General features: G+C 48.0%; 1 protein-coding gene across 6 annotated transcripts in view; it reads left to right on the forward strand.

Annotated features, from left to right (window-relative positions):
• The window catches only part of LOC106606268 (rab11 family-interacting protein 4A), a 96176-nt gene that overhangs the window by 54253 nt on the left and 14337 nt on the right, over positions 1-27586 (forward strand). For all 6 annotated transcript variants that reach the window (XR_006770106.1, XR_006770105.1, XR_006770104.1 and 3 more), the window contains 7 exons: positions 505-686; positions 1773-1940; positions 2199-2333; positions 11953-11988; positions 14100-14205; positions 15612-15715; positions 16348-16488. Coding sequence is in view for 3 of the 6 variants with exons in the window: in XM_045719616.1 (XP_045575572.1) it covers positions 505-686; positions 1773-1940; positions 2199-2333; positions 11953-11988; positions 14100-14205; positions 15612-15715; positions 16348-16488 (872 nt within the window). In the remaining 3 variants the exon portion in view is untranslated. The remainder of the gene's footprint in view (positions 1-504; positions 687-1772; positions 1941-2198; positions 2334-11952; positions 11989-14099; positions 14206-15611; positions 15716-16347; positions 16489-27586) is intronic.

Genomic DNA, 27586 nt, shown 5'->3' on the forward strand with positions numbered 1-27586 from the left:
TTACCAGCCCCTAGAGAGACTGTTACAGGCCAGATAATCAACACAGACATTACCAGCCCCTAGAGAGGCTGTTACAGGTCAGATAATCAACACAGACATTACCAGCCCCTAGAGAGACTGTTACAGGTCAGATAATCAACACAGACAGACAGACAGACAGACAGACAGACAGACAGACAGACAGACAGACAGAGAGAGAGAGAGAGAGAGAGATCCCTGCCCTACCAGTGGTCCATCACTGCCTGGGTTGTATTGAATGTGCTGGTTCACTGAGGGTGCTCTTAGCTGTGGGTACTATATGACGGTGTTGAATAAATGTTTCATTGTTCAGGGTCTGGAAGTTGGCCGTGTGCTCCGCCAAGACAACAACGTAGAGGAAACACTCTTGTGTCTGTCTCCAGCATGTTGAGTTGAATAACGGTGATGGTTGACTGTCCTCTCTCTCTCCCCCCTACCGCTCCCCTCTCTCTCTCCCCCTATCCTCCCCCCTCTCTCTCGCTCCAGAACGGCGAGGCCCGACTGGGCCCTCCCATCATCATGTGTACCCGTCCATATCCAGACTGCAGTGTGGAGCAGGGGGAGTGTTGTGACATGGACAGTACCAATGAGAGCGGGGTGGGCTCTGACACCTCTGACGGGGGGCGGAGCAACGAGAAGGAGGAGGGGCTCGGCGGACTGTTCAACAAGTAAGTGTGACGTTATGATGTCACAGATTATACCGGTACCATCTATCTGACCGGGGCTGTAGTACCATCTATCTGACCGGGGCTGTAGTACCATCTATCTGACCGGGGCTGTAGTACCATCTATCTGACCGGGGCTGTAGTACCGTCTATCTGACCGGGGCTGTAGTACCATCTATCTGACCATGGCTGTAGTACCATCTATCTGACCGGGGCTGTAGTACCATCTATCTGACCGGGGCTGTAGTACCATCTATCTGACCATGGCTGTAGTACCATCTATCTGAACGGGGCTGTAGTACCATCTATCTGACCATGGCTGTAGTACCATCTATCTGACCGGGGCTGTAGTACCATCTATCTGAACGGGGCTGTAGTACCATCTATCTGACCGGGGCTGTAGTACCATCTATCTGACCATGGCTGTAGTACCATCTATCTGACCGGGGCTGTAGTACCATCTATCTGAACGGGGCTGTAGTACCATCTATCTGAACGGGGCTGTAGTACCATCTATCTGAACGGGGCTGTAGTACCATCTATCTGACCGGGGCTGTAGTACCATCTATCTGACCGGGGCTGTAGTACCATCTATCTGACCGGGGCTGTAGTACCATCTATCTGAACGGGGCTGTAGTACCATCTATCTGACCGGGGCTGTAGTACCATCTATCTGACCGGGGCTGTAGTAGCCCCAACCTGTAATAAGCACTTCTTGTAGACTTGTTGGACTGCTATTGGCTAGGTGGAATGGGCCCTCTGATAGGCTTGGTGGAATTGGCTCCATATTGCTATACTCCAGACAGTGTTTTCAGATGTCCTGAGTTTCTAGGGAAGGGGTATTCAAATCTTATCCAACAAGTTCCAGAGTACTGCTGGTTTTCTGTTCTACCTGTTAATATCACCTACCTGGTGGGTCTAAATCAGTCCCTGATTAGAGGGGAGGTATGATCAAAAACAGTAGAAATGTCTTCCAGGTTCAGATGGGAATTTGAGGGACCTGGGAGATGGGAGTACGGGACCCTATGGGACCGGGGCCATACTGATTCATACGTTGACTCATGTTCTTTGTGTTCTGATTGGCTGTAGTTCTGGCCAGCTGATTGGCTCGGCTTCTGCGTCCGTCTTCTCGGGGGAGGAGCAGTTTGAGGACTACGGAGAGGGGGAGGACGTGGACTACACTCCCAGCAGCCCTTGCCCCGACGATGACGTGCGCACCAACGGCTTCTCAGACCTGGGCTCCTCTCTGCCCTCCAGGTTAGTGGTACATAGAGGAAACTCACACAGCATACAGGACATTCATCAATGACAGTTGGCCCCCAATGACTGACACACACTGCACACTAGAACCCTTTCCATGCTACACCAACACACACTCTTCACCTTTCAGCCTTTCATGTGTAACAGGAAGGAAACCTATTGCTCTGTTCTATTGACAGATACAAAGAACCGTGTGTAATTAGTCTCTCTCTCTCTCTGTCTCCCCCCTCTCCCTCCCTCTCTCTGTCTCTGTAGTGCTGGTCAGACCCCTCTGAAGATGTGTCACCTGTACAACAGTGATGTGTTGGATGTATATTGTTCTCAGTGCTATAAGAAGGTTAACCTGCTCAACGACCTGGAGGCCAGGCTCAACAACCTCAGAGCCAACAGGTAACACACACACACACACACACACACACACACACACACACACACACACACACACACGCCGGGCACACATATAAACTACTGTTCAAAGGTTTGGGGTCACTTAGAAATGTCCTTGTTTTTGAAAGAAAAGCAAACATTTTTGTCCATTAAAATAACATAAAATTGATCAGAAATACAGTGTAGACATTGTTAATATTGTAAATGACTATTGTAGCTGGAAACGGCTGATTTATTTTTAATGGAATATCTACATATGGGTACAGAGGCCCATTATCAGCAACCATCACTCCTGTGTTCCAATGGCATGTTGTGTTAGCTAATCCGTGTTTATCATTTTAAAAGGCTAATTGATCATTAGAAAACCCTTTTGCAATTATGTTAGCACAGCTGGAAACTGTTGTGCTGATTTAAAGAAGCAATAAAATTGGCCTTCTTTAGACTAGTTGAGTATCTGGAGCATCAGCATTTGTTGGTTCAATTACAGGCTCAAAATGACCAGAAACAAAGCTTTTCTTCTGAAATTCGTCAGTCTATTCTTGTTCTGAAAAATGAAGGCTATTCCATGCGAGAAATTACCAAGAAACTGAAGATCTCGTACAACGCTGTGTACTACTCCCTTCACAGAACAGAGCAAACTGGCTCTAACCAGAATAGAAAGAGGAGTGGGAGGCTCCGGTGCCCAACTGAGCAAGAGGACAAGTACATTAGTGTCTAGTTTGAGAAACAGACGCCTCACAAGTCCTCAACTGGCAGCTTCATTAAATAGTACCCGCAAAACACCAGTCTCAACGTCAACAGTGAAGAGGCGACTCTGGGATGCTGGCCTTCTAGGCAGAGTTGCAAAGAAAAAGCTATATCTCAGACTGGCCAATAAAAATAAAAGATTAAGATGGGCAAAAGAACACAGACACTGGACAGAGGAAGACTGGGAAAAAGTGTTATGGACAGACGAATCTAAGTTTTGAGGTGTTCAGATCACAAAGAAGAACATTCGTGAATGAAAAGAGGCTGGAGGAGAACTTGATGCCATCTGTCAAGCATGGTGGAGGCAATGTGATGGTCTGGGGGTGCTTTGGTGGTGGTAAAGTGGGAGATTTGTACAGGGTAAAAGGGATCTTGAAGAAGGAAGGCTATCACTCCATTTTGCAACGCCATGCCATACCCTGTGGACAGTGCTTAATTGGAACCAATTTCCTCCTACACCAGGACAATGACCCAAGCACAGCTCCAAACTATGCAATAACTCTTTAGGGAAGAAGTAGTCAGCTGGTATTCTGTCTATAATGGAGTGGCCAGCACAGTCACCGGATCTCAACCCTATTGAGCTGTTGTGGGAGCAGCTTGACCGTATGGTACATAAGAAGTGCCCATCAAGCCAATCCAACTTGTGGGAGGTGCTTCAGGAAGCATGGGGTGAAATCTCTTCAGATTACCTCAACAAATTGACAACTAGAATGTCAAAGGTCTGCAAGGCTGTAATTACTGCACATGGAGGATTCTTTGATGAAAACAAAGTTTGAAGGACACAATTATTATTTCAATTCAAAATCATTATTTATAACCTTGTCAACATCTTGACTATATTTCCTATTCATTTTGCAACTCATTTCATTTCATGGATGTTTTCATGGGAAACAAGGACATTTCGAAGTCACCCCAAACTTTTGAACGGTAGTGTACATTCTGCTTCAAACCACCACTCTCTCTCCTTGAAATAAATGACAAACCGTTGCTGTTCTTTAGTGAACCTCCCATCATAGTACTAGCCTATTCAGTAAGTCATTGAAGTGGATGCCTACCCCCCACACACACACACACACACACACACACACACACACACACACACACACAGTCTCTTTGTAGTGGATACCTACAGTACCATGTTATAGTACTGATTAGCTCTCACTGCCAGTGGTGTTTACTATAAAGCAGATCCCTTCTTCCTCCCCTCTCTCTCTCTCTCTCTCTCTCTTCTTCCCTCCTTTTCTAGGGAAAGAGATTTGTTAAGGGCAGAGTTGTTACCATAGCAACTGCATCCCAGTTAGACACAGGCTGGGTTAAATTGGGCAGAAGGGGAAGGGGGGTGTGTGTCTATGGAGGGGGTAGGATGTAGTCTGCAGTGTATTGTGGAGAGGGATGAGGGCTTTCAGTAAAGACTTGGTGTTCCCTAATGCTGTGGTCTGTTACTGCAGATTCTATGGTTCAGGTGTTATTGGCCTGAGAAATGGACATAGAAATAGACATACAATTGATAGAATAGATGCCATTTTATCACCATGGTTAATGTTGGGTAGTTTAGATGGCACCATTACTTAACGCAGTGGTTGGTGCAGCTAGGATATTTCAGTCAAGTATTCTAAACCTGTCTTAACCCTGTTCCACCCTGAACCCGTTCACCAGCCAGGCTTCTAAACCTGTCTTAACCCTGTTCCACCCTGACTCCGTTCACCAGCCAGGCTTCTAAACCTGTCTTAACCCTGTGCCACCCTGACCCCGTTCACCAGCCAGGCTTCTAAACCTGTCTTAACCCTGTTCCACCCTGACTCCGTTCACCAGCCAGGCTTCTAAACCTGTCTTAACCCTGCTCTACCCTGACCCCGTTCACCAGCCAGGCTTCTAAACCTGTCTTAACCCTGCTCTACCCTGACCCCGTTCACCAGCCAGGCTTCTAAACCTGTCTTAACCCTGCTCTACCCTGACCCCGTTCACCAGCCAGGCTTCTAAACCTGTCTTAACCCTGCTCCTTCCTGACCCCGTTCACCAGCCAGGCTTCTAAACCTGTCTTACATTTACATTTTAGTCATTTAGCAGACGCTCTTATCCAGAGCGACTTACAGTAGTGAATGCATACATTTTTTTTCTGTGCTGGCCCCCTGTGGGAATCGAACCCACAACCCTGGCGTTGCAAACACCATGCTCCACCCTGACCCCGTTCACCAGCCAGGCTTCTAAACCTGTCTTAACCCTGCTCTACCCTGACCCCGTTCACCAGCCAGGCTTCTAAACCTGTCTTAACCCTGCTCCACCCTGACCCTGTTCACCACGGCAGGATTGCTGTATGGACCAAAGTCTACTTCACATCTCCCTTATATTATATTGTTTTGTTCACCATAGCAACTGTCCGTCATGCTCTCTTGAATCACTGGTTCAATCACTGCACCCTATTCCCTGTATAGTGCAGTACTTTAGACCAGGCCCATAGGGCTCTGTAGGGAATAGGGTGCCATTTGTACCACAGTCACACCATATTGTCGATGAGCCAGGTAGAGGTCAGGCTAGATGGGATGTCTCTCTCTGTTCTGTGTGTTGTGTTTCTATGTTTACACTCCATTTGAGATGAGATGTGGTGTGTGAGACTCTTAAGATGCTGGTTAGTTTAGCTATGGTTACCACACACACACACACTGTGGTCATGTCTTTTACTTGAGGGTGCTATAACACAGTAATGAGTGTAAAGCTGATGTGTGTCTCGGGGTGTGTGTGTGTGTGTGTGTGTGTGTGTGTGTGTGTGTGTGTGTGTGTGTGTGTGTGTGTGTGTGTGTGTGTGTGTGTGTGTGTGTGTGTGTGTGTGTGTGTGTGTGTGTGTGAGTGAGAGATGTAAAAGCAGGTCAGGTTCTAATAGGATCCTAGCCCAGGACATTACTCAGGTGATCTATATATAGCGTGGTTCTCCCTGATGTCACCACAGCCTTCCTCTTGTTATCTAATCTACCTCACTAATCCCTGCCTGGCACTGACGTAACTACGGACCCCGTTCACCAGCCAGGCTTCTAAACCTGTCTTAACCCTGTTCCACCGTGACCCCGTTCACCAGCCAGGCTTCTAAACCTGTCTTAACCCTGGTCCATGCTCTTCCTCGGCTCCCAGTCCCACTCAGCCCTGTTCTTACTATAAAACCAACCCTCTACCATGCCCTGTGTTATAAACCAACCCTCTACCATGCCCTGTGTTATAAACCAACCCTCTACCATGCCCTGTGTTATAAACCAACCCTCTACCATGCCCTGTGTTATAAACCAACCCTATACCATGCCCTGTGTTATAAACCAACCCTATACCATGCCCTGTGTTATAAACCAACCCTATACCATGCCCTGTGTTATAAACCAACCCTATACCATGCCCTGTGTTATAAACCAACCCTATACCATGCCCTGTGTTATAAACCAACCCTATACCATGCCCTGTGTTATAAACCAACCCTATACCATGCCCTGTGTTATAAACCAACCCTATACCATGCCCTGTGTTATAAACCAACCCTATACCATGCCCTGTGTTATAAACCAACCCTATACCATGCCCTGTGTTATAAACCAACCCTGTACCATGCCCTGTGTTATAAACCAACCCTATACCATGCCCTGTTATAAACCAACCCTATACCATGCCCTGTGTTATAAACCAACCCTATACCATGCCCTGTGTTATAAACCAACCCTATACCATGCCCTGTGTTATAAACCAACCCTATACCATGCCCTGTGTTATAAACCAACCCTCTACCATGCCCTGTGTTATAAACCAACCCTCTACCATGCCCTGTGTTATAAACCAACCCTCTACCATGCCCTGTGTTATAAACCAACCCTATACCATGCCCTGTGTTATAAACCAACCCTCTACCATGCCCTGTGTTATAAACCAACCCTCTACCATGCCCTGTGTTATAAACCAACCCTCTACCATACCCTGTGTTATAAACCAACCCTCTACCATGCCCTGTGTTATAAACCAACCCTCTACCATGCCCTGTGTTATAAACCAACCCTCTACCATGCCCTGTTGTCAGGTGCGTCGTAAAAAGTGGACCAAAACGCAGCGGGTATATGAATACTCATCTTCTTTTATTAGAAGGAAACCAAAACAAAACACTTATACAAAAACAACGACGAAAAACAGTCCTGTAAGGTACTCTGACTATACAAGGAACAACTACCCACAAAAACCCATGGAAAAACACCCCTACTAAATAGGACCTTCAATTAGAGGCAACGAGGAACAGCTGCCTCCAATTGAAAGTCAACCCAATAAACTAAACATAGAAATAGAAGAACTAGAACAAACATAGAAATATACACTGCTCAAAAAAATAAAGGGAACACTTAAACAACACAATGTAACTCCAAGTCAATCTCACTTCTGTGAAATCAAACTGAACACTTAGGAAGTAACACTGATTGACAATAAATTTCACATGCTGTTGTGCAAATGGAATAGACAACAGGTGGAAATTATAGGCAATTAGCAAGACACCCCCAATAAAGGAGTGGTTCTGCAGGTGGGGACCACAGACCACTTCTCAGTTCCTATGCTTCCTGGCTGATGTTTTGGTCACTTTTGAATGCTGGCGGTGCTTTCACTCTAGTGGTAGCATGAGACGGAGTCTACAACCCACACAAGTGGCTCAGGTAGTGCCGCTCATCCCGGATGGCACATCAATGCGAGCTGTGGCAAGAAGGTTTGCTGTGTCTGTCAGCGTAGTGTCCAGAGCATGGAGGCACTACCAGGAGACAGGCCAGTACATCAGGAGACGTGGAGGAGGCCGTAGGAGGGCAACAACCCAGCAGCAGGACCGCTACCCCCGCCTTTGTGCAAGGAGGAGCAGGAGAAGCACTGCCAGAGCCCTGCAAAATGACCTCCAGCAGGCCACAAATGTGCATGTGTCTGCTCAAACGGTCAGAAACAGACTCCATGAGGGTGGTATGAGGGCCCGACGTCCACAGGTGTGGGTTGTGCTTACAGCCCAACACCGTGCAGGACGTTTGGCATTTGCCCGAGAACACCAAGATTGGCAAATTCGACACTGGCGCCCTGTGCTCTTCACAGATGAAAGCAGGTTCACACTGAGCACGTGACAGACGTGACAGAGTCTGGAGACGCCGTGGAGAACGTTCTACTGCCTGCAACATCCTCCAGCATGACCGGTTTGGCGGTGGGTCAGTCATGGTGTGGGGTGGCATTTCTTTGGGGGGCCACACAGCCCTCCATGTGCTCGCCAGAGGTAGCCTGACTGCCATTAGGTACCGAGATGAGATCCTCAGACCCCTTGTGAGACCATATGCTGGTGCGGTTGGCCCTGGGTTCCACCTAATGCAAGACAATGCTAGACCTCATGTGGCTGGAGTGTGTCAGCAGTTCCTGCAAGAGGAAGGCATTGATGCTATGGACTGGCCCGCCCATTCCCCAGACCTGAATCCAATTGAGCACATCTGGGACATCATGTCTCGCTCCATCCACCAACGTTGCACCACAGACTGTCCAGGAGTTGGCGGATGCTTTAGTCCAGGTCTGGGAGGAGATCCCTCAGGAGACCATCCGCCACCTCATCAGGAGCATGCCCAGGCATTGTAGGGAGGTCATACAGGCACGTGGAGGCCACACACACTACTGAGCCTCATTTTGACTTGTTTTAAGGACATTACATCAAAGTTGGATCAGCCTGTAGTGTGGTTTTCCACTTTAATTTTGAGTGTGACTCCAAATCCAGACCTCCATGGGTTGATAAAATGGATTTCCATTGATTCTTTTTGTGTGATTTTGTTGTCAGCACATTCAACTATGTAAAGAAAAAAGTATTTAATAAGATTATTTCATTCATTCAGATCTAGGATGTGTTGTTTAAGTGTTCCCTTTATTTTTTTGAGCAGTATATTAACATAACCCCCCAAAAAACGAAACACACAAAACAAACACACCCATGCCACGTCCTGACCAACTACAATAACAAAATGACCCTTTTACTGTGTTATAAACCAACCCTGTACCATGCCCTGTGTTATAAACCAACCCTGTACCATGCCCTGTGTTATAAACCAACCCTGTACCATGCCCTGTGTTATAAACCAACACTATACCATGCCCTGTGTTATAAACCAACCCTATACCATGCCCTGTGTTATAAACCAACCCCCTACCATGCCCTGTGTTATAAACCAACCCTATACCATGCCCTGTGTTATAAACCAACCCTGTACCATGCCCTGTGTTATAAACCAACCCTGTACCATGCCCTGTGTTATAAACCAACCCTATACCATGCCCTGTGTTATAAACCAACACTATACCATGCCCTGTGTTATAAACCAACCCTATACCATGCCCTGTGTTATAAACCAACCCCCTACCATGCCCTGTGTTATAAACCAACCCTATACCATGCCCTGTGTTATAAACCAACCCTATACCATACCCTGTGTTATAAACCAACCCTATACCATGCCCTGTGTTATAAACCAACCCTGTACCATGCCCTGTGTTATAAACCAACCCTGTACCATGCCCTGTGTTATAAACCAACCCTGTACCATGCCCTGTGTTATAAACCAACCCTGTACCATGCCCTGTGTTATAAACCAACCCTATACCATGCCCTGTGTTATAAACCAACCCTATACCATGCCCTGTGTTATAAACCAACCCCCTACCATGCCCTGTGTTATAAACCAACCCTATACCATGCCCTGTGTTATAAACCAACCCTGTACCATGCCCTGTGTTATAAACCAACCCTGTACCATGCCCTGTGTTATAAACCAACCCTGTACCATGCCCTGTGTTATAAACCAACCCCCTACCATGCCCTGTGTTATAAACCAACCCTATACCATGCCCTGTGTTATAAACCAACCCTGTACCATGCCCTGTGTTATAAACCAACCCTGTACCATGCCCTGTGTTATAAACCAACCCTATACCATGCCCTGTGTTATAAACCAACCCTATACCATGCCCTGTGTTATAAACCAACCCTATACCATGCCCTGTGTTATAAACCAACCCTATACCATGCCCTGTGTTATAAACCAACCCTATACCATGCCCTGTGTTATAAACCAACCCTATACCATGCCCTGTGTTATAAACCAACCCTGTACCATGCCCTGTGTTATAAACCAACCCTGTACCATGCCCTGTGTTATAAACCAACCCTGTACCATGCCCTGTGTTATAAACCAACCCTATACCATGCCCTGTGTTATAAACCAACCCTCTACCATGCCCTGTGTTATAAACCAACCCTATACCATGCCCTGTGTTATAAACCAACCCTATACCATGCCCTGTGTTATAAACCAACCCTATACCATGCCCTGTGTTATAAACCAACCCTATACCATGCCCTGTTATAAACCAACCCTATACCATGCCCTGTGTTATAAACCAACCCTATACCATGCCCTGTGTTATAAACCAACCCTATACCATGCCCTGTGTTATAAACCAACACTATACCATGCCCTGTGTTATAAACCAACCCTATACCATGCCCTGTGTTATAAACCAACCCTCTACCATGCCCTGTGTTATAAACCAACCCTATACCATGCCCTGTGTTATAAACCAACCCTCTACCATGCCCTGAGTTATAAACCAACCCTATACCATGCCCTGTGTTATAAACCAACCCTATAACATGCCCTGTGTTATAAACCAACCCTATACCATGCCCTGTTATAAACCAACCCTATACCATGCCCTGTGTTATAAACCAACCCTATACCATGCCCTGAGTTATAAACCAACCCTCTACCATGCCCTGAGTTATAAACCAACCCTCTACCATGCCCTGTGTTATAAACCAACCCTCTACCATGCCCTGTGTTATAAACCAACCCTCTACCATGCCCTGTGTTATAAACCAACCCTCTACCATGCCCTGAGTTATAAACCAACCCTATACCATGCCCTGTGTTATAAACCAACCCTCTACCATGCCCTGTGTTATAAACCAACCCTCTACCATGCCCTGTGTTATAAACCAACCCTCTACCATGCCCTGAGTTATAAACCAACCCTCTACCATGCCCTGAGTTATAAACCAACCCTATACCATGCCCTGTGTTATAAACCAACCCTATACCATGCCCTGAGTTATAAACCAACCCTCTACCATGCCCTGTGTTATAAACCAACCCTCTACCATGCCCTGAGTTATAAACCAACCCTCTACCATGCCCTGAGTTATAAACCAACCCTCTACCATGCCCTGTGTTATAAACCAACCCTCTACCATGCCCTGTGTTATAAACCAACCCTCTACCATGCCCTGTGTTATAAACCAACCCTCTACCATGCCCTGTGTTATAAACCAACCCTCTACCATGCCCTGAGTTATAAACCAACCCTCTACCATGCCCTGAGTTATAAACCAACCCTCTACCATGCCCTGTGTTATAAACCAACCCTCTACCATGCCCTGTGTTATAAACCAACCCTCTACCATGCCCTGTGTTATAAACCAACCCTCTACCATGCCCTGAGTTATAAACCAACCCTCTACCATGCCCTGAGTTATAAACCAACCCTATACCATGCCCTGTGTTATAAACCAACCCTATACCATGCCCTGAGTTATAAACCAACCCTCTACCATGCCCTGTGTTATAAACCAACCCTCTACCATGCCCTGAGTTATAAACCAACCCTCTACCATGCCCTGAGTTATAAACCAACCCTCTACATGCCCTGAGTTATAAACCAACCCTCTACCATGCCCTGAGTTATAAACCAACCCTCTACCATGCCCTGAGTTATAAACCAACCCTCTACCATGCCCTGAGTTATAAACCAACCCTATACCATAACATTTCTGATTTTCCTGTTTATCTTTTTACAGCCCCAACAGAAAGATATCCAGCACTGCCTTTGGACGGTAAGTTAATGAGATCATCTTTTTACAGCCCCAACAGAAAGGGAGGAGGGAGGGACTGTACTGTGGTTATCTGATGGATCAGGTGGCTGGTAGAGGGAGGGACTGTACTGTGGTTATCTGATGGATCAGGTGGTAGAGGGAGGGACTCTACTGTGGTTATCTGATGGATCAGGTGGCTGGTAGAGGGAGGGACTGTACTGTGGTTATCTGATGGATCAGGTGGTAGAGGGAGGGACTCTACTGTGGTTATCTGATGGATCAGGTGGCTGGTAGAGGGAGGGACTGTACTGTGGTTATCTGATGGATCAGGTGGCTGGTAGAGGGAGGGACTGTACTGTGGTTATCTGATGGATCAGGTGGCTGGTAGAGGGAGGGACTGTACTGTGGTTATCTGATGGATCAGGTGGCTGGTAGAGGGAGGGACTGTACTGTGGTTATCTGATGGATCAGGTGGCTGGTAGAGGGAGGGACTGTACTGTGGTTATCTGATGGATCAGGTGGCTGGTAGAGGGAGGGACTGTACTGTGGTTATCTGATGGATCAGGTGGCTGGTAGAGGGAGGGACTGTACTGTGGTTATCTGATGGATCAGGTGGTGGAGGGAGGGACTGTACTGTGGTTATCTGATGGATCAGGTGGTGGAGGGAGGGACTCTACTGTGGTTATCTGATGGATCAGGTGGCTGGTAGAGGGAGGGACTGTACTGTGGTTATCTGATGGATCAGGTGGTAGAGGGAGGGACTGTACTGTGGTTATCTGATGGATCAGGTGGCTGGTAGAGGGAGGGACTGTACTGTGGTTATCTGATGGATCAGGTGGTAGAGGGAGGGACTGTACTGTGGTTATCTGATGGATCAGGTGGTGGAGGGAGGGACTGTACTGTGGTTATCTGATGGATCAGGTGGCTGGTAGAGGGAGGGACTGTACTGTGGTTATCTGATGGATCAGGTGGCTGGTAGAGGGAGGGACTGTACTGTGGTTATCTGATGGATCAGGTGGCTGGTGGAGGGAGGGACTGTACTGTGGTTATCTGATGGATCAGCTGGTAGAGGGAGGGACTGTACTGTGGTTATCTGATGGATCAGGTGGTGGAGGGAGGGACTGTACTGTGGTTATCTGATGGATCAGGTGGCTGGTGGAGGGAGGGACTGTACTGTGGTTATCTGATGGATCAGGTGGCTGGTGGAGGGAGGGACTGTACTGTGGTTATCTGATGGATCAGGTGGTGGAGGGAGGGACTGTACTGTGGTTATCTGATGGATCAGGTGGCTGGTAGAGGGAGGGACTGTACTGTGGTTATCTGATGGATCAGGTGGCTGGTAGAGGGAGGGACTGTACTGTGGTTATCTGATGGATCAGGTGGTGGAGGGAGGGACTGTACTGTGGTTATCTGATGGATCAGGTGGCTGGTAGAGGGAGGGACTGTACTGTGGTTATCTGATGGATCAGGTGGCTGGTAGAGGGAGGGACTGTACTGTGGTTATCTGATGGATCAGGTGGCTGGTAGAGGGAGGGACTGTACTGTGGTTATCTGATGGATCAGGTGGTAGAGGGAGGGACTGTACTGTGGTTATCTGATGGATCAGGTGGTAGAGGGAGGGACTGTACTGTGGTTATCTGATGGATCAGGTGGCTGGTAGAGGGAGGGACTGTACTGTGGTTATCTGATGGATCAGGTGGTAGAGGGAGGGACTGTACTGTGGTTATCTGATGGATCAGGTGGCTGGTGGAGGGAGGGACTGTACTGTGGTTATCTGATGGATCAGGTGGCTGGTAGAGGGAGGGACTGTACTGTGGTTATCTGATGGATCAGGTGTTCTGTGGTTTTAGTCTCTTATCTCCCTCCTCTTACACTTTGGGAAACTTTTTATCAAAAATTCATTACAAAAAATGAAATTAATTTAGTTAATTACCCACTTCTTCATCTTTTTACTCCTCCTCCTCCCCCTCTTCCTCCCCCTCTCATCTCTTCCTCCTCTCCTTTTCCTCCCTTTCTCCTATTTTCCTCCTTTCCTCCCTTCTCTCCTCCTCCTCCCTGCTCCTCTCTTCCTCCTCCCCCTTTCCTCCTTCTTCCCTCTCCTCTCTTCCTCCTCCTCCTCCTCCCCTCTACAGTCAGTTGTTCCAACACAACCACAGTGCTTTTAGCAGCAGTCAGGGAAGCACAGAGGACCTGTTCAGAGACTCCATCGACTCTTGTGATGTGGACATTACTGAGAAGGTAAACACACACACACACACACACACACACACACACACACACACACACACACACACACACACACACACACACACACAAGGAACTGTACCCCCCAAAACATACATTTTACTCTGTAAATGAACTGCTATGATTATCATTATCCCACAATTAAAAATACCTCTTTCATATAAGAGTTTTATTTCAGGCCTAACAGCCAAATCCATCCCCTGGACAGGACACTAGACTACCACAGGGCTTTACCCCCTGGACAGGACACTAGACTATCACAGGGCTTTACCCCCTGGACAAGACACTAGACTATCACAGTGCTTTACCCCCTGGACAGGACACTAGACTATCACAGGGCTTTACCCCCTGGACAAGACACTAGACTATCACAGTGCTTTACCCCCTGGACAAGACACTAGACTATCACAGGGCTTTACCCCTGGACAAGACACTAGACTATCACAGTGCTTTACCCCTGGACAGGACACTAGACTATCACAGGGCTTTACCCCCTGGACAAGACACTAGACTATCACAGTGCTTTACCCCCTGTCTAGACTACCACAGGGCTTTACCCCCTGGACACTAGACTACCACAGGGCTTTACCCCCTGGACACTAGACTACCACAGGGCTTTACCCCCTGGACACTAGACTACCACAGGGCTTTACCCCCTGGACACTAGACTACCACAGGGCTTAACCCCCTGGACACTAGACTACTACTGGGCTTTACCCCCTGGACACTAGACTACTACTGGGCTTTACCCCCTGGACACTAGACTACCACAGGGCTTTACCCCCTGGACACTAGACTACCACAGGGCTTAACCCCATGGACACTAGACTACTACTGGGCTTTACCCCCTGGACACTAGACTACCACAGGGCTTTACCCCCTGGACAAGACACTAGACTATCACAGGGCTTTACCCCCTGGACAAGACACTAGACTATCACAGTGCTTTACCCCCTGGACAGGACACTAGACTATCACAGGGCTTTACCCCCTGGACAAGACACTAGACTATCACAGTGCTTTACCCCCTGTCTAGACTACCACAGGGCTTTACCCCCTGGACACTAGACTACCACAGGGCTTTACCCCCTGGACACTAGACTACCACAGGGCTTTACCCCCTGGACACTAGACTACCACAGGGCTTTACCCCCTGGACACTAGACTACTACTGGGCTTTACCCCCTGGACACTAGACTACTACTGGGCTTTACCCCCTGGACACTAGACTACCACAGGGCTTTACCCCCTGGACACTAGACTACCCCAGGGCTTTACCCCCTGGACAAGACACTAGACTATCACAGGGCTTTACCCCAAATCCATTCCTTGGCTGAGTAGGGAGTCATCGGTCCCGTTTCTTTGGTCTCACCTGTACCTATGTGTCTGTCTGTCCTCAGGTGAGTTACCTGGAGAAGAAGGTGACAGAGCTGGAGAATGACAGTCTGGCTAATGGAGACCTCAAGTCTAAACTCAAACAGAGCAACACACAGCTAGTACACAGGTGAGATATACTGTATACACACCAGACCTGGGTTCAAATACTACAGTATGTGAAATACTTTCACATACATTCAAAGTAAGTATTCAGATATATTGTAACTAATTTGGAAATACACTTGGAAAGTTTCTGATAGAATTTTCAAATACTTATTTTAAATTCTATTTTCAGATACCTGGGTTAAATGCATAGGAGTGTATTTAAGTTAGTCTGCAAAATTGTATTTCAAATACACTATTTGGTTTTTACAATAACTATTCAAATACTCAAATAGAAGTACTTGTTTTGGGCTGTGTATTTGAAAATACAGTACTCAAATACAGAAAAGTACTTTTAATACCAGATAGCAGTAGTGTAAACTTCAGAATAGAAAGACAGGTCGGGATTCAATCAGACACTTTGTTGACAAGTGACACTTGACATTTAAAGAGCATTTAGACTTGAGCTGACACCTGCAGTGTTTACCGTAAAATTCCATCTCTGCTAACGTCAGGGAAATGTCCTTTAAATGGTGCGTTGTTGATAGTGTTGACGACTTGCCTCTGATTGAATCGCGGCCACACTGTTTTTAAGACTTGCATTGATATTTATTACACAACATCGTCATTACACAAGTGTGTCTCTCTGTCTCCCAGGGTTCATGAGTTGGAGGAGCAGCTGAAGGATCAGGAGAGCAGAGCAGAACGGACCCTGGAGGAAGAGACACATAGACACAGAGAGACCTACTGCAAGATGGAGAGAGACAAGAATACTGATATAGAGCTGCTCACTAACAGGTACACACTCTTGAGTTTTTCTGGTACAATGGAACCAATGAAATAGTCCCAAAAGTCCAAGCGAAATGAAGCGCACCTTAGGAACACACAGGAACATCACCTTAGTAACGCACAGGAACACCTTTAGTAACGCACAGGATCACCACCTTAGTAACGCCCAGGGACACCACCTTAGTAACGCACAGGGACACCACCTTAGTAACGCACAGGAACACCTTAGTAACGCACAGGAACACCTTAGTAACGCACAGGAACACCTTTAGTAACGCACAGGAACACCTTTAGTAACGCACAGGAACATCACCTTAGTAACGCACAGGAACACCTTTAGTAACGCACAGGATCACCACCTTAGTAACGCCCAGAGACACCACCTTAGTAACGCCCAGGGACACCACCTTAGTAACGCACAGGAACACCTTTAGTAACGCACAGGAACACCTTAGTAACGCACAGGAACACCATTAGTAACGCACAGGAACACCTTTAGTAACGCACAGGAACACCTTAGTAACGCACAGGAACACCTTTAGTAACGCACAGGAACACCTTTAGTAACGCACAGGAACATCACCTTAGTAACGCACAGGAACACCTTAGTAACGCCCAGGAACACCTTAGTAACGCCCAGGAACACCTTTAGTAACGCACAGGAACATCACCTTAGTAACGCACAGGAACACCTTTAGTAACGCACAGGAACACCTTCAGTAACGCACAGGGACACCACCTTAGTAACGCACAGGGACACCACCTTAGTAACGCACAGGAACACCTTAGTAACGCCCAGGAACACCTTAGTAACGCCCAGGAACACCTTAGTAACGCCCAGGAACACCTTTAGTAACGCACAGGAACACCACCTTAGTAACGCACAGGAACACCACCTTAGTAACGCACAGGAACATCACCTTAGTAACGCACAGGAACACCTTTAGTAACACACAGGATCACCTAAGTAACGCCCAGGAGCACCACCTTTAGTAACGCCCAGGAGCACCACCTTAGTAACGCCCAGGAACACCTTTAGTAACGCCCAGGAACACCTTTAGTAACGCACAGGAACACCACCTTAGTAACGCCCAGGAACACCACCTTAGTAACGCCCAGGAACACCACCTTAGTAACGCCCAGGAACACCTTTAGTAACGCACAGGATCACCACCTTAGTAACGCACAGGATCACCACCTTAGTAACGCACAGGGACACCTTTAGTAACGCACAGGATCACCACCTTAGTAACGCACAGGATCACCACCTTAGTAACGCACAGGGACACCACCTTAGTAACGCACAGGATCACCACCTTAGTAACGCCCAGGAACACCTTTAGTAACGCACAGGATCACCACCATAGTAACGCACAGGATCACCACCTTAGTAACGCACAGGATCACCACCTTAGTAACGCACAGGATCACCACCTTAGTAACGCACAGGGACACCACCTTAGTAACGCACAGGGACACCACCTTAGTAACGCCCAGGAACACCTTTAGTAACGCACAGGATCACCACCTTAGTAACGCACAGGATCACCACCTTAGTAACGCACAGGGACACCACCTTAGTAACGCACAGGATCACCACCTTTAGTAACGCACAGGATCACCACCTTTAGTAACGCACAGGATCACCACCTTAGTAACGCACAGGGACACCACCTTAGTAACGCCCAGGAACACCTTTAGTAACGCACAGGATCACCACCTTAGTAACGCACAGGATCACCACCTTAGTAACGCACAGGATCACCACCTTAGTAACGCACAGGATCACCACCTTAGTAACGCACAGGATCACCACCTTTAGTAACGCACAGGGACACCTTTAGTAACGCACAGGAACACCACCTTAGTAACGCACAGGAACACCCTTAGTAACGCACAGGGACACCTTTAGTAACGCACAGGAACACCTTAGTAACGCACAGGGACACCTTTAGTAACGCACAGGGACACCTTTAGTAACGCACAGGGACACCTTTAGTAACGCACAGGAAAACCACCTTAGTAACGCACAGGGACACCTTTAGTAACGCACAGGGACACCTTTAGTAACGCACAGGGACACCTTTAGTAACGCACAGGAACACCACCTTAGTAACGCACAGGAACACCCTTAGTAACGCACAAGAACACCACCTTAGTAACGCACAGGAACACCCTTAGTAACGCACAGGAACACCACCTTAGTAACGCACAGGGACACCTTTAGTAACGCACAGGAACACCACCTTAGTAACGCACAGGGGCACCTTTAGTAACGCACAGGAACACCACCTTAGTAACGCCCAGGAACACCTTTAGTAACGCACAGGAACACCATTAGTAACGCACAGGGACACCTTTAGTAACGCACAGGGACACCTTTAGTAACGCACAGGAACACCACCTTAGTAACGCACAGGAACACCCTTAGTAACGCACAGGGACACCTTAGTAACGCACAGGAACATCACCTTAGTAACGCACAGGAACACCTTAGTAATGCATAGGGACACCTTTAGTAACGCCCAGGAACACCTTTAGTAACGCACAGGAACATCACCTTAGTAACGCACAGGAACACCGTTAGTAACGCACAGGAACACCATTAGTAACGCACAGGAACACCTTTAGTAACGCACAGGAACACCACCTTAGTAACGCACAGGAACAGCATTAGTAACGCCCAGGAACACCTTTAGTAACGCACAGGAACATCACCTTAGTAACGCACAGGAACACCATTAGTAACGCACAGGAACACCATTAGTAACGCACAGGAACACCTTTAGTAACGCAAAGGAACACCACCTTAGTAACGCACAGGAACAGCATTAGTAACGCCCAGGAACACCTTTAGTAACGCACAGGAACATCACCTTAGTAACGCACAGGAACACCATTAGTAACGCCCAGGAACACCTTTAGTAACGCACAGGAACACCACCTTAGTAACACACAGGATCACCACCTTAGTAACGCACAGGATCACCACCTTAGTAACGCACAGGATCACCACCTTAGTAACGCACAGGAACACCACCTTAGTAACGCACAGGAACACCACCTTAGTAACGCACAGGAACATCACCTTAGTAACGCACAGGAACACCTTTAGTAACGCACAGGAACACCTTTAGTAACGCACAGGAACACCTTTCGTAACACACAGGATCACCTTAGTAACGCCCAGGATCACCTTAGTAACGCCCAGGATCACCTTAGTAACGCCCAGGAGCACCACCTTTAGTAACGCACAGGGACACCACCTTAGTAACGCCCAGGAACACCTTTAGTAACGCCCAGGAACACCTTTAGTAACGCACAGGATCACCACCTTAGTAACGCCCAGGAACACCTTTAGTAACGCCCAGGATCACCACCTTAGTAACGCACAGGAACACCACCTTAGTAACGCCCAGGAACACCACCTTAGTAACGCCCAGGAACACCTTTAGTAACGCACAGGATCACCACCTTAGTAACGCACAGGATCACCACCTTAGTAACGCACAGGGACACCACCTTAGTAACGCACAGTATCACCACCTTTAGTAACGCCCAGGAACACCTTTAGTAACGCACAGGATCACCACCTTAGTAACGCACAGGGACACCACCTTAGTAACGCCCAGGAACACCTTTAGTAACGCACAGGATCACCACCTTAGTAACGCACAGGATCACCACCTTAGTAACGCACAGGATCACCACCTTAGTAACGCACAAGATCACCACCTTTAGTAACGCACAGGGACACCTTCAGTAACGCACAGGAACACCACCTTAGTAACGCACAGGAACACCCTTAGTAACAAACAGGGACACCTTTAGTAACGCACAGGAACACCTTAGTAACGCACAGGAACACCTTAGTAACGCACAGGGACACCTTTAGTAACGCACAGGAACACCACCTTAGTAACGCACAGGAACACCTTAGTAACGCACAGGGACACCTTTAGTAACGCACAGGAACACCACCTTTAGTAACGCACAGGGACACCTTTTGTAACGCACAGGGACACCTTTTGTAACGCACAGGGACACCACCTTAGTAACGCACAGGAACACCACCTTAGTAACGCACAGGAACACCACCTTAGTAACGCACAGGAACACCACCTTAGTAACGCACAGGAACACCACCTTAGTAACGCACAGGGACACCTTTAGTAACGCACAGGAACACCACCTTAGTAACGCCCAGGAACACCTTTAGTAACGCACAGGAACACCACCTTAGTAACGCCCAGGAACACCTTTAGTAACGCACAGGAACACCATTAGTAACGCACAGGAACACCTTTAGTAACGCACAGGGACACCTTTAGTAACGCACAGGAACACCACCTTAGTAACGCACAGGAACACCCTTAGTAACGCACAGGGACACCTTAGTAACGCACAGGAACATCACCTTAGTAATGCACAGGAACACCTTAGTAACGCACAGGGACACCTTTAGTAACGCACAGGAACACCTTTAGTAACGCACAGGAACACCACCTTAGTAACGCACAGGAACACCACCTTAGTAACGCACAGGAACACCACCTTAGTAACGCACAGGAACACCACCTTAGTAACGCACAGGAACACCACCTTAGTAACGCACAGGGACACCTTTAGTAACGCACAGGAACACCACCTTAGTAACGCACGGGGACACCTTTAGTAACGCACAGGAACACCACCTTAGTAACGCCCAGGAACACCTTTAGTAACGCACAGGAACACCACCTTAGTAACGCCCAGGAACACCACCTTAGTAACGCACAGGAACACCATTAGTAACGCACAGGAACACCTTTAGTAACGCACAGGGACACCTTTAGTAACGCACAGGAACACCACCTTAGTAACGCACAGGAACACCCTTAGTAACGCACAGGGACACCTTAGTAACGCACAGGAACATTACCTTAGTAATGCACAGGAACACCTTAGTAACGCACAGGGACACCTTTAGTAACGCCCAGGAACACCTTTAGTAACGCACAGGAACATCACCTTAGTAACGCACAGGAACACCATTAGTCACGCACAGGAACACCTTTAGTAACGCACAGGAACACCCTTAGTAACGCACAGGAACACCATTAGTAACGCCCAGGAACACCTTTAGTAACGCACAGGAACTTCACCTTAGTAACGCACAGGAACACCATTAGTATCGCCCAGGAACACCTTTAGTAATGCACAGGAACACCACCTTAGTAACGCACAGGATCACAACCTTAGTAACGCACAGGATCACCACCTTAGTAACGCACAGGATCACCACCTTAGTAACGCACAGGATCACCACCTTAGTAATGCACAGGAACACCACCTTAGTAACGCACAGGAACACCACCTTAGTAACGCACAGGAACATCACCTTAGTAACGCACAGGAACACCTTTAGTAACGCACAGGAACACCTTAGTAACGCCCAGGAGCACCACCTTTAGTAACGCCCAGGGACACCACCTTAGTAACGCCCAGGAACACCTTTAGTAACGCCCAGGAACACCTTTAGTAACGCACAGGATCACCACCTTAGTAACGCCCAGGAACACCACCTTAGTAACGCCCAGGAACACCACCTTAGTAACGCCCAGGAACACCACCTTAGTAACGCACAGGATCACCACCTTAGTAACGCACAGGAACACCTTTAGTAACGCACAGGAACACCTTTAGTAACGCACAGGAACACCTTTAGTAACGCCCAGGAACACCACCTTAGTAACGCCCAGGAACACCACCTTAGTAACGCACAGGAACACCTTTAGTAACGCACAGGAACACCTTTAGTAACGCACAGGAACACCTTTAGTAACGCACAGGAACACCTTTAGTAACGCACAGGAACACCACCTTAGTAACGCACAGGATCACCACCTTAGTAACGCACAGGATCACCACCTTAGTAACGCACAGGAACACAACCTTAGTAACGCACAGGATCACCACCTTAGTAACGCACAGGATCACCACCTTAGTAACGCACAGGATCACCACCTTAGTAACGCACAGGATCACCACCTTAGTAACGCCCAGGATCACCACCTTAGTAACGCACAGGATCACCACCTTAGTAACGCCCAGGAACACCTTTAGTAACGCACAGGATCACCACCTTAGTAACGCACAGGATCACCACCTTAGTAACGCACAGGATCACCACCTTAGTAACGCCCAGGAACACCTTTAGTAACGCACAGGATCACCACCTTAGTAACGCACAGGATCACCACCTTAGTAACGCACAGGATCACCACCTTAGTAACGCACAGGGACACCACCTTAGTAACGCCCAGGAACACCTTTAGTAACGCCCAGGAACACCTTTAGTAACGCACAGGATCACCACCTTAGTAACGCACAGGATCACCACCTTAGTAACGCACAGGGACACCACCTTAGTAACGCACAGGGACACCACCTTAGTAACGCCCAGGAACACCTTTAGTAACGCACAGGATCACCACCTTAGTAACGCACAGGATCACCACCTTAGTAACGCACAGGATCACCACCTTAGTAACGCACAGGGACACCACCTTAGTAACGCACAGGGACACCACCTTAGTAACGCACAGGGACACCACCTTAGTAACGCACAGGGACACCACCTTAGTAACGCACAGGGACACCACCTTAGTAACGCCCAGGAACACCTTTATTAACGCACAGGATCACCACCTTAGTAACGCACAGGATCACCACCTTAGTAACGCACAAGGACACCTTTAGTAACGCACAGGAACATCACCTTAGTAACGCACAGGAACACCCTTAGTAACGCACAGGGACACCTTTAGTAACGCACAGGGACACCTTTAGTAACGCACAGGAACACCACCTTAGTAACGCACAGGAACACCCTTAGTAACGCACAGGAACACCTTTAGTAACGCACAGGGACACCTTTAGTAACGCACAGGAACACCACCTTAGTAACGCACAGGAACACCCTTAGTAACGCACAGGGACACCTTTAGTAACGCACAGGAACATCACCTTAGTAACGCACAGGAACACCTTAGTAACGCACAGGAAGACCTTAGTAACGCACAGGAACACCTTAGTAACGCACAGGAACACCTTAGTAACGCACAGGAACACCTTAGTAACGCACAGGAACATCACCTTAGTAACGCACAGGAACACCTTTAGTAACGCACAGGAACACCTTTAGTAACGCACAGGAACATCACCTTAGTAACGCACAGGGACACCTTTAGTAACGCCCAGGAACACTTTTAGTAACGCACAGGAACATCACCTTAGTAACGCACAGGGACACCTTAGTAACGCCCAGAAACACCACCTTAGTAACACACAGGAACACCTTAGTAACGCACAGGAACATCACCTTAGTAACGCACAGGAACACCTTAGTAACACACAGGAACATCACCTTAGTAACGCACAGGATCACCTTTAGTAACGCACAGGAATACCACCTTAGTAACGCCCAGGAACACCACCTTAGTAACGCCCAGGAACACCTTTAGTAACGCCCAGGAACACCACCTTAGTAACGCCAATGAACACCACCTTAGTAACGCCCAGGAACACCTTTAGTAACGCCCAGGAGCACCTTTAGTAACGCACAGGAACACCACCTTAGTAACGCCCAGGAACACCTTAGTAACGCACAGGAACACCACCTTAGTAACGCACAGGAACACCTTTAGTAACACACAGGGACACCTTTAGTAACGCACAGGGACACCTTAGTAACGCACAGGAACACCACCTTAGTAACGCACAGGAACACCACCTTAGTAACGCACAGGAACACCACCTTAGTAACGCACAGGAACACCACCTTAGTAACGCACAGGAACACCACCTTAGTAACGCACAGGAACACCACCTTAGTAACGCACAGGAACACCACCTTAGTAACGCACAGGAACATCACCTTAGTAACGCACAGGAACACCACCTTAGTAACGCACAGGAACACCTTAGTAACGCACAGGAACATCACCTTAGTAACGCACAGGAACACCTTTAGTAACGCACAGGAACACCTTTAGTAACGCACAGGAACACCTTAGTAACACACAGGAACACCTTTAGTAACGCACAGGGACATCACCTTAGTAACGCACAGGGACATCACCTTAGTAACGCACAGGGACATCACCTTAGTAACGCACAGGGACACCACCTTAGTAACGCACAGGAACACCCTTAGTAACGCACAGGAACACCTTTAGTAATGCACAGGGACACCTTTAGTAACGCACAGGAACACCACCTTAGTAACGCACAGGAACACCCTTAGTAACGCACAGGGACACCTTTAGTAACGCACAGGAACATCACCTTAGTAACGCACAGGAACACCTTAGTAACGCACAGGAACACCTTAGTAACGCACAGGAACACCTTAGTAACGCACGCACAGGAACACCTTAGTAACGCACGCACAGGAACACCTTAGTAACGCACAGGAACATCACCTTAGTAACGCACAGGAACACCTTTAGTAACGCACAGGAACACCTTTAGTAACGCACAGGAACATCACCTTAGTAACGCACAGGGACACCTTTAGTAACGCCCAGGAACACTTTTAGTAACGCACAGGAACATCACCTTAGTAACGCACAGGGACACCTTAGTAACGCCCAGAAACGCCACCTTAGTAACACACAGGAACACCTTAGTAACGCACAGGAACATCACCTTAGTAACGCACAGGAACACCTTAGTAACACACAGGAACATCACCTTAGTAACGCACAGGATCACCTTTAGTAACGCACAGGAACACCACCTTAGTAACGCCCAGGAACACCACCTTAGTAACGCCCAGGAACACCTTTAGTAACGCCCAGGAACACCACCTTAGTAACGCACAGGATCACCTTTAGTAACGCACAGGAACACCACCTTAGTAACGCCAATGAACACCACCTTAGTAACGCCCAGGAACACCTTTAGTAACGCCCAGGAGCACCTTTAGTAACGCACAGGAACACCACCTTAGTAACGCCCAGGAACACCTTAGTAACGCACAGGAACACCACCTTAGTAACGCACAGGAACACCTTTAGTAACACACAGGGACACCTTTAGTAACGCACAGGGACACCTTAGTAACGCACAGGAACACCACCTTAGTAACGCACAGGAACACCACCTTAGTAACGCACAGGAACACCACCTTAGTAACGCACAGGAACACCACCTTAGTAACGCCCAGGAACACCTTTAGTAACGCACAGGATCACCACCTTAGTAACGCACAGGATCACCACCTTAGTAACGCACAGGATCACCACCTTAGTAACGCACAGGGACACCACCTTAGTAACGCCCAGGAACACCTTTAGTAACGCACAGGATCACCACCTTAGTAACGCACAGGATCACCACCTTAGTAACGCACAGGATCACCACCTTAGTAACGCACAGGGACACCACCTTAGTAACGCACAGGGACACCACCTTAGTAACGCACAGGGACACCACCTTAGTAACGCACAGGGACACCACCTTAGTAACGCACAGGGACACCACCTTAGTAACGCCCAGGAACACCTTTATTAACGCACAGGATCACCACCTTAGTAACGCACAGGATCACCACCTTAGTAACGCACAAGGACACCTTTTGTAACGCACAGGAACATCACCTTAGTAACGCACAGGAACACCCTTAGTAACGCACAGGGACACCTTTAGTAACGCACAGGGACACCTTTAGTAACGCACAGGAACATCACCTTAGTAACGCACAGGAACACCCTTAGTAACGCACAGGAACACCTTTAGTAACGCACAGGGACACCTTTAGTAACGCACAGGAACACCACCTTAGTAACGCACAGGAACACCCTTAGTAACGCACAGGGACACCTTTAGTAACGCACAGGAACATCACCTTAGTAACGCACAGGAACACCTTAGTAACGCACAGGAAGACCTTAGTAACGCACAGGAACACCTTAGTAACGCACAGGAACACCTTAGTAACGCACAGGAACACCTTAGTAACGCACAGGAACATCACCTTAGTAACGCACAGGAACACCTTTAGTAACGCACAGGAACACCTTTAGTAACGCACAGGAACATCACCTTAGTAACGCACAGGGACACCTTTAGTAACGCCCAGGAACACTTTTAGTAACGCACAGGAACATCACCTTAGTAACGCACAGGGACACCTTAGTAACGCCCAGAAACACCACCTTAGTAACACACAGGAACACCTTAGTAACGCACAGGAACATCACCTTAGTAACGCACAGGAACACCTTAGTAACACACAGGAACATCACCTTAGTAACGCACAGGATCACCTTTAGTAACGCCCAGGAACACCACCTTAGTAACGCCCAGGAACACCACCTTAGTAACGCCCAGGAACACCTTTAGTAACGCCCAGGAACACCACCTTAGTAACGCCAATGAACACCACCTTAGTAACGCCCAGGAACACCTTTAGTAACGCCCAGGAACACCTTTAGTAACGCCCAGGAACACCACCTTAGTAACGCCAATGAACACCACCTTTAGTAACGCCCAGGAGCACCTTTAGTAACGCACAGGAACACCACCTTAGTAACGCCCAGGAGCACCTTTAGTAACGCACAGGGACACCACCTTAGTAACGCACAGGAACACCTTTAGTAACACACAGGGACACCTTTAGTAACGCACAGGGACACCTTTAGTAACGCACAGGGACACCTTAGTAACGCACAGGAACACCACCTTAGTAACGCACAGGAACACCACCTTAGTAACGCACAGGAACACCACCTTAGTAACGCACAGGAACACCACCTTAGTAACGCACAGGAACACCACCTTAGTAACGCACAGGATCACCACCTTAGTAATGCACAGGAACACCACCTTAGTAACGCACAGGAACATCACCTTAGTAACGCACAGGAACACCACCTTAGTAACGCACAGGAACACCTTAGTAACGCACAGGAACATCACCTTAGTAACGCACAGGAACACCTTTAGTAACGCACAGGAACACCTTTAGTAACGCACAGGAACACCTTAGTAACACACAGGAACACCTTTAGTAACGCACAGGGACATCACCTTAGTAACGCACAGGGACATCACCTTAGTA

This window comes from Salmo salar, chromosome ssa06 (genome assembly GCF_905237065.1).
Source record: "Salmo salar chromosome ssa06, Ssal_v3.1, whole genome shotgun sequence".
In the NCBI taxonomy this organism is placed as follows: Eukaryota; Metazoa; Chordata; class Actinopteri; order Salmoniformes; family Salmonidae; genus Salmo; species Salmo salar.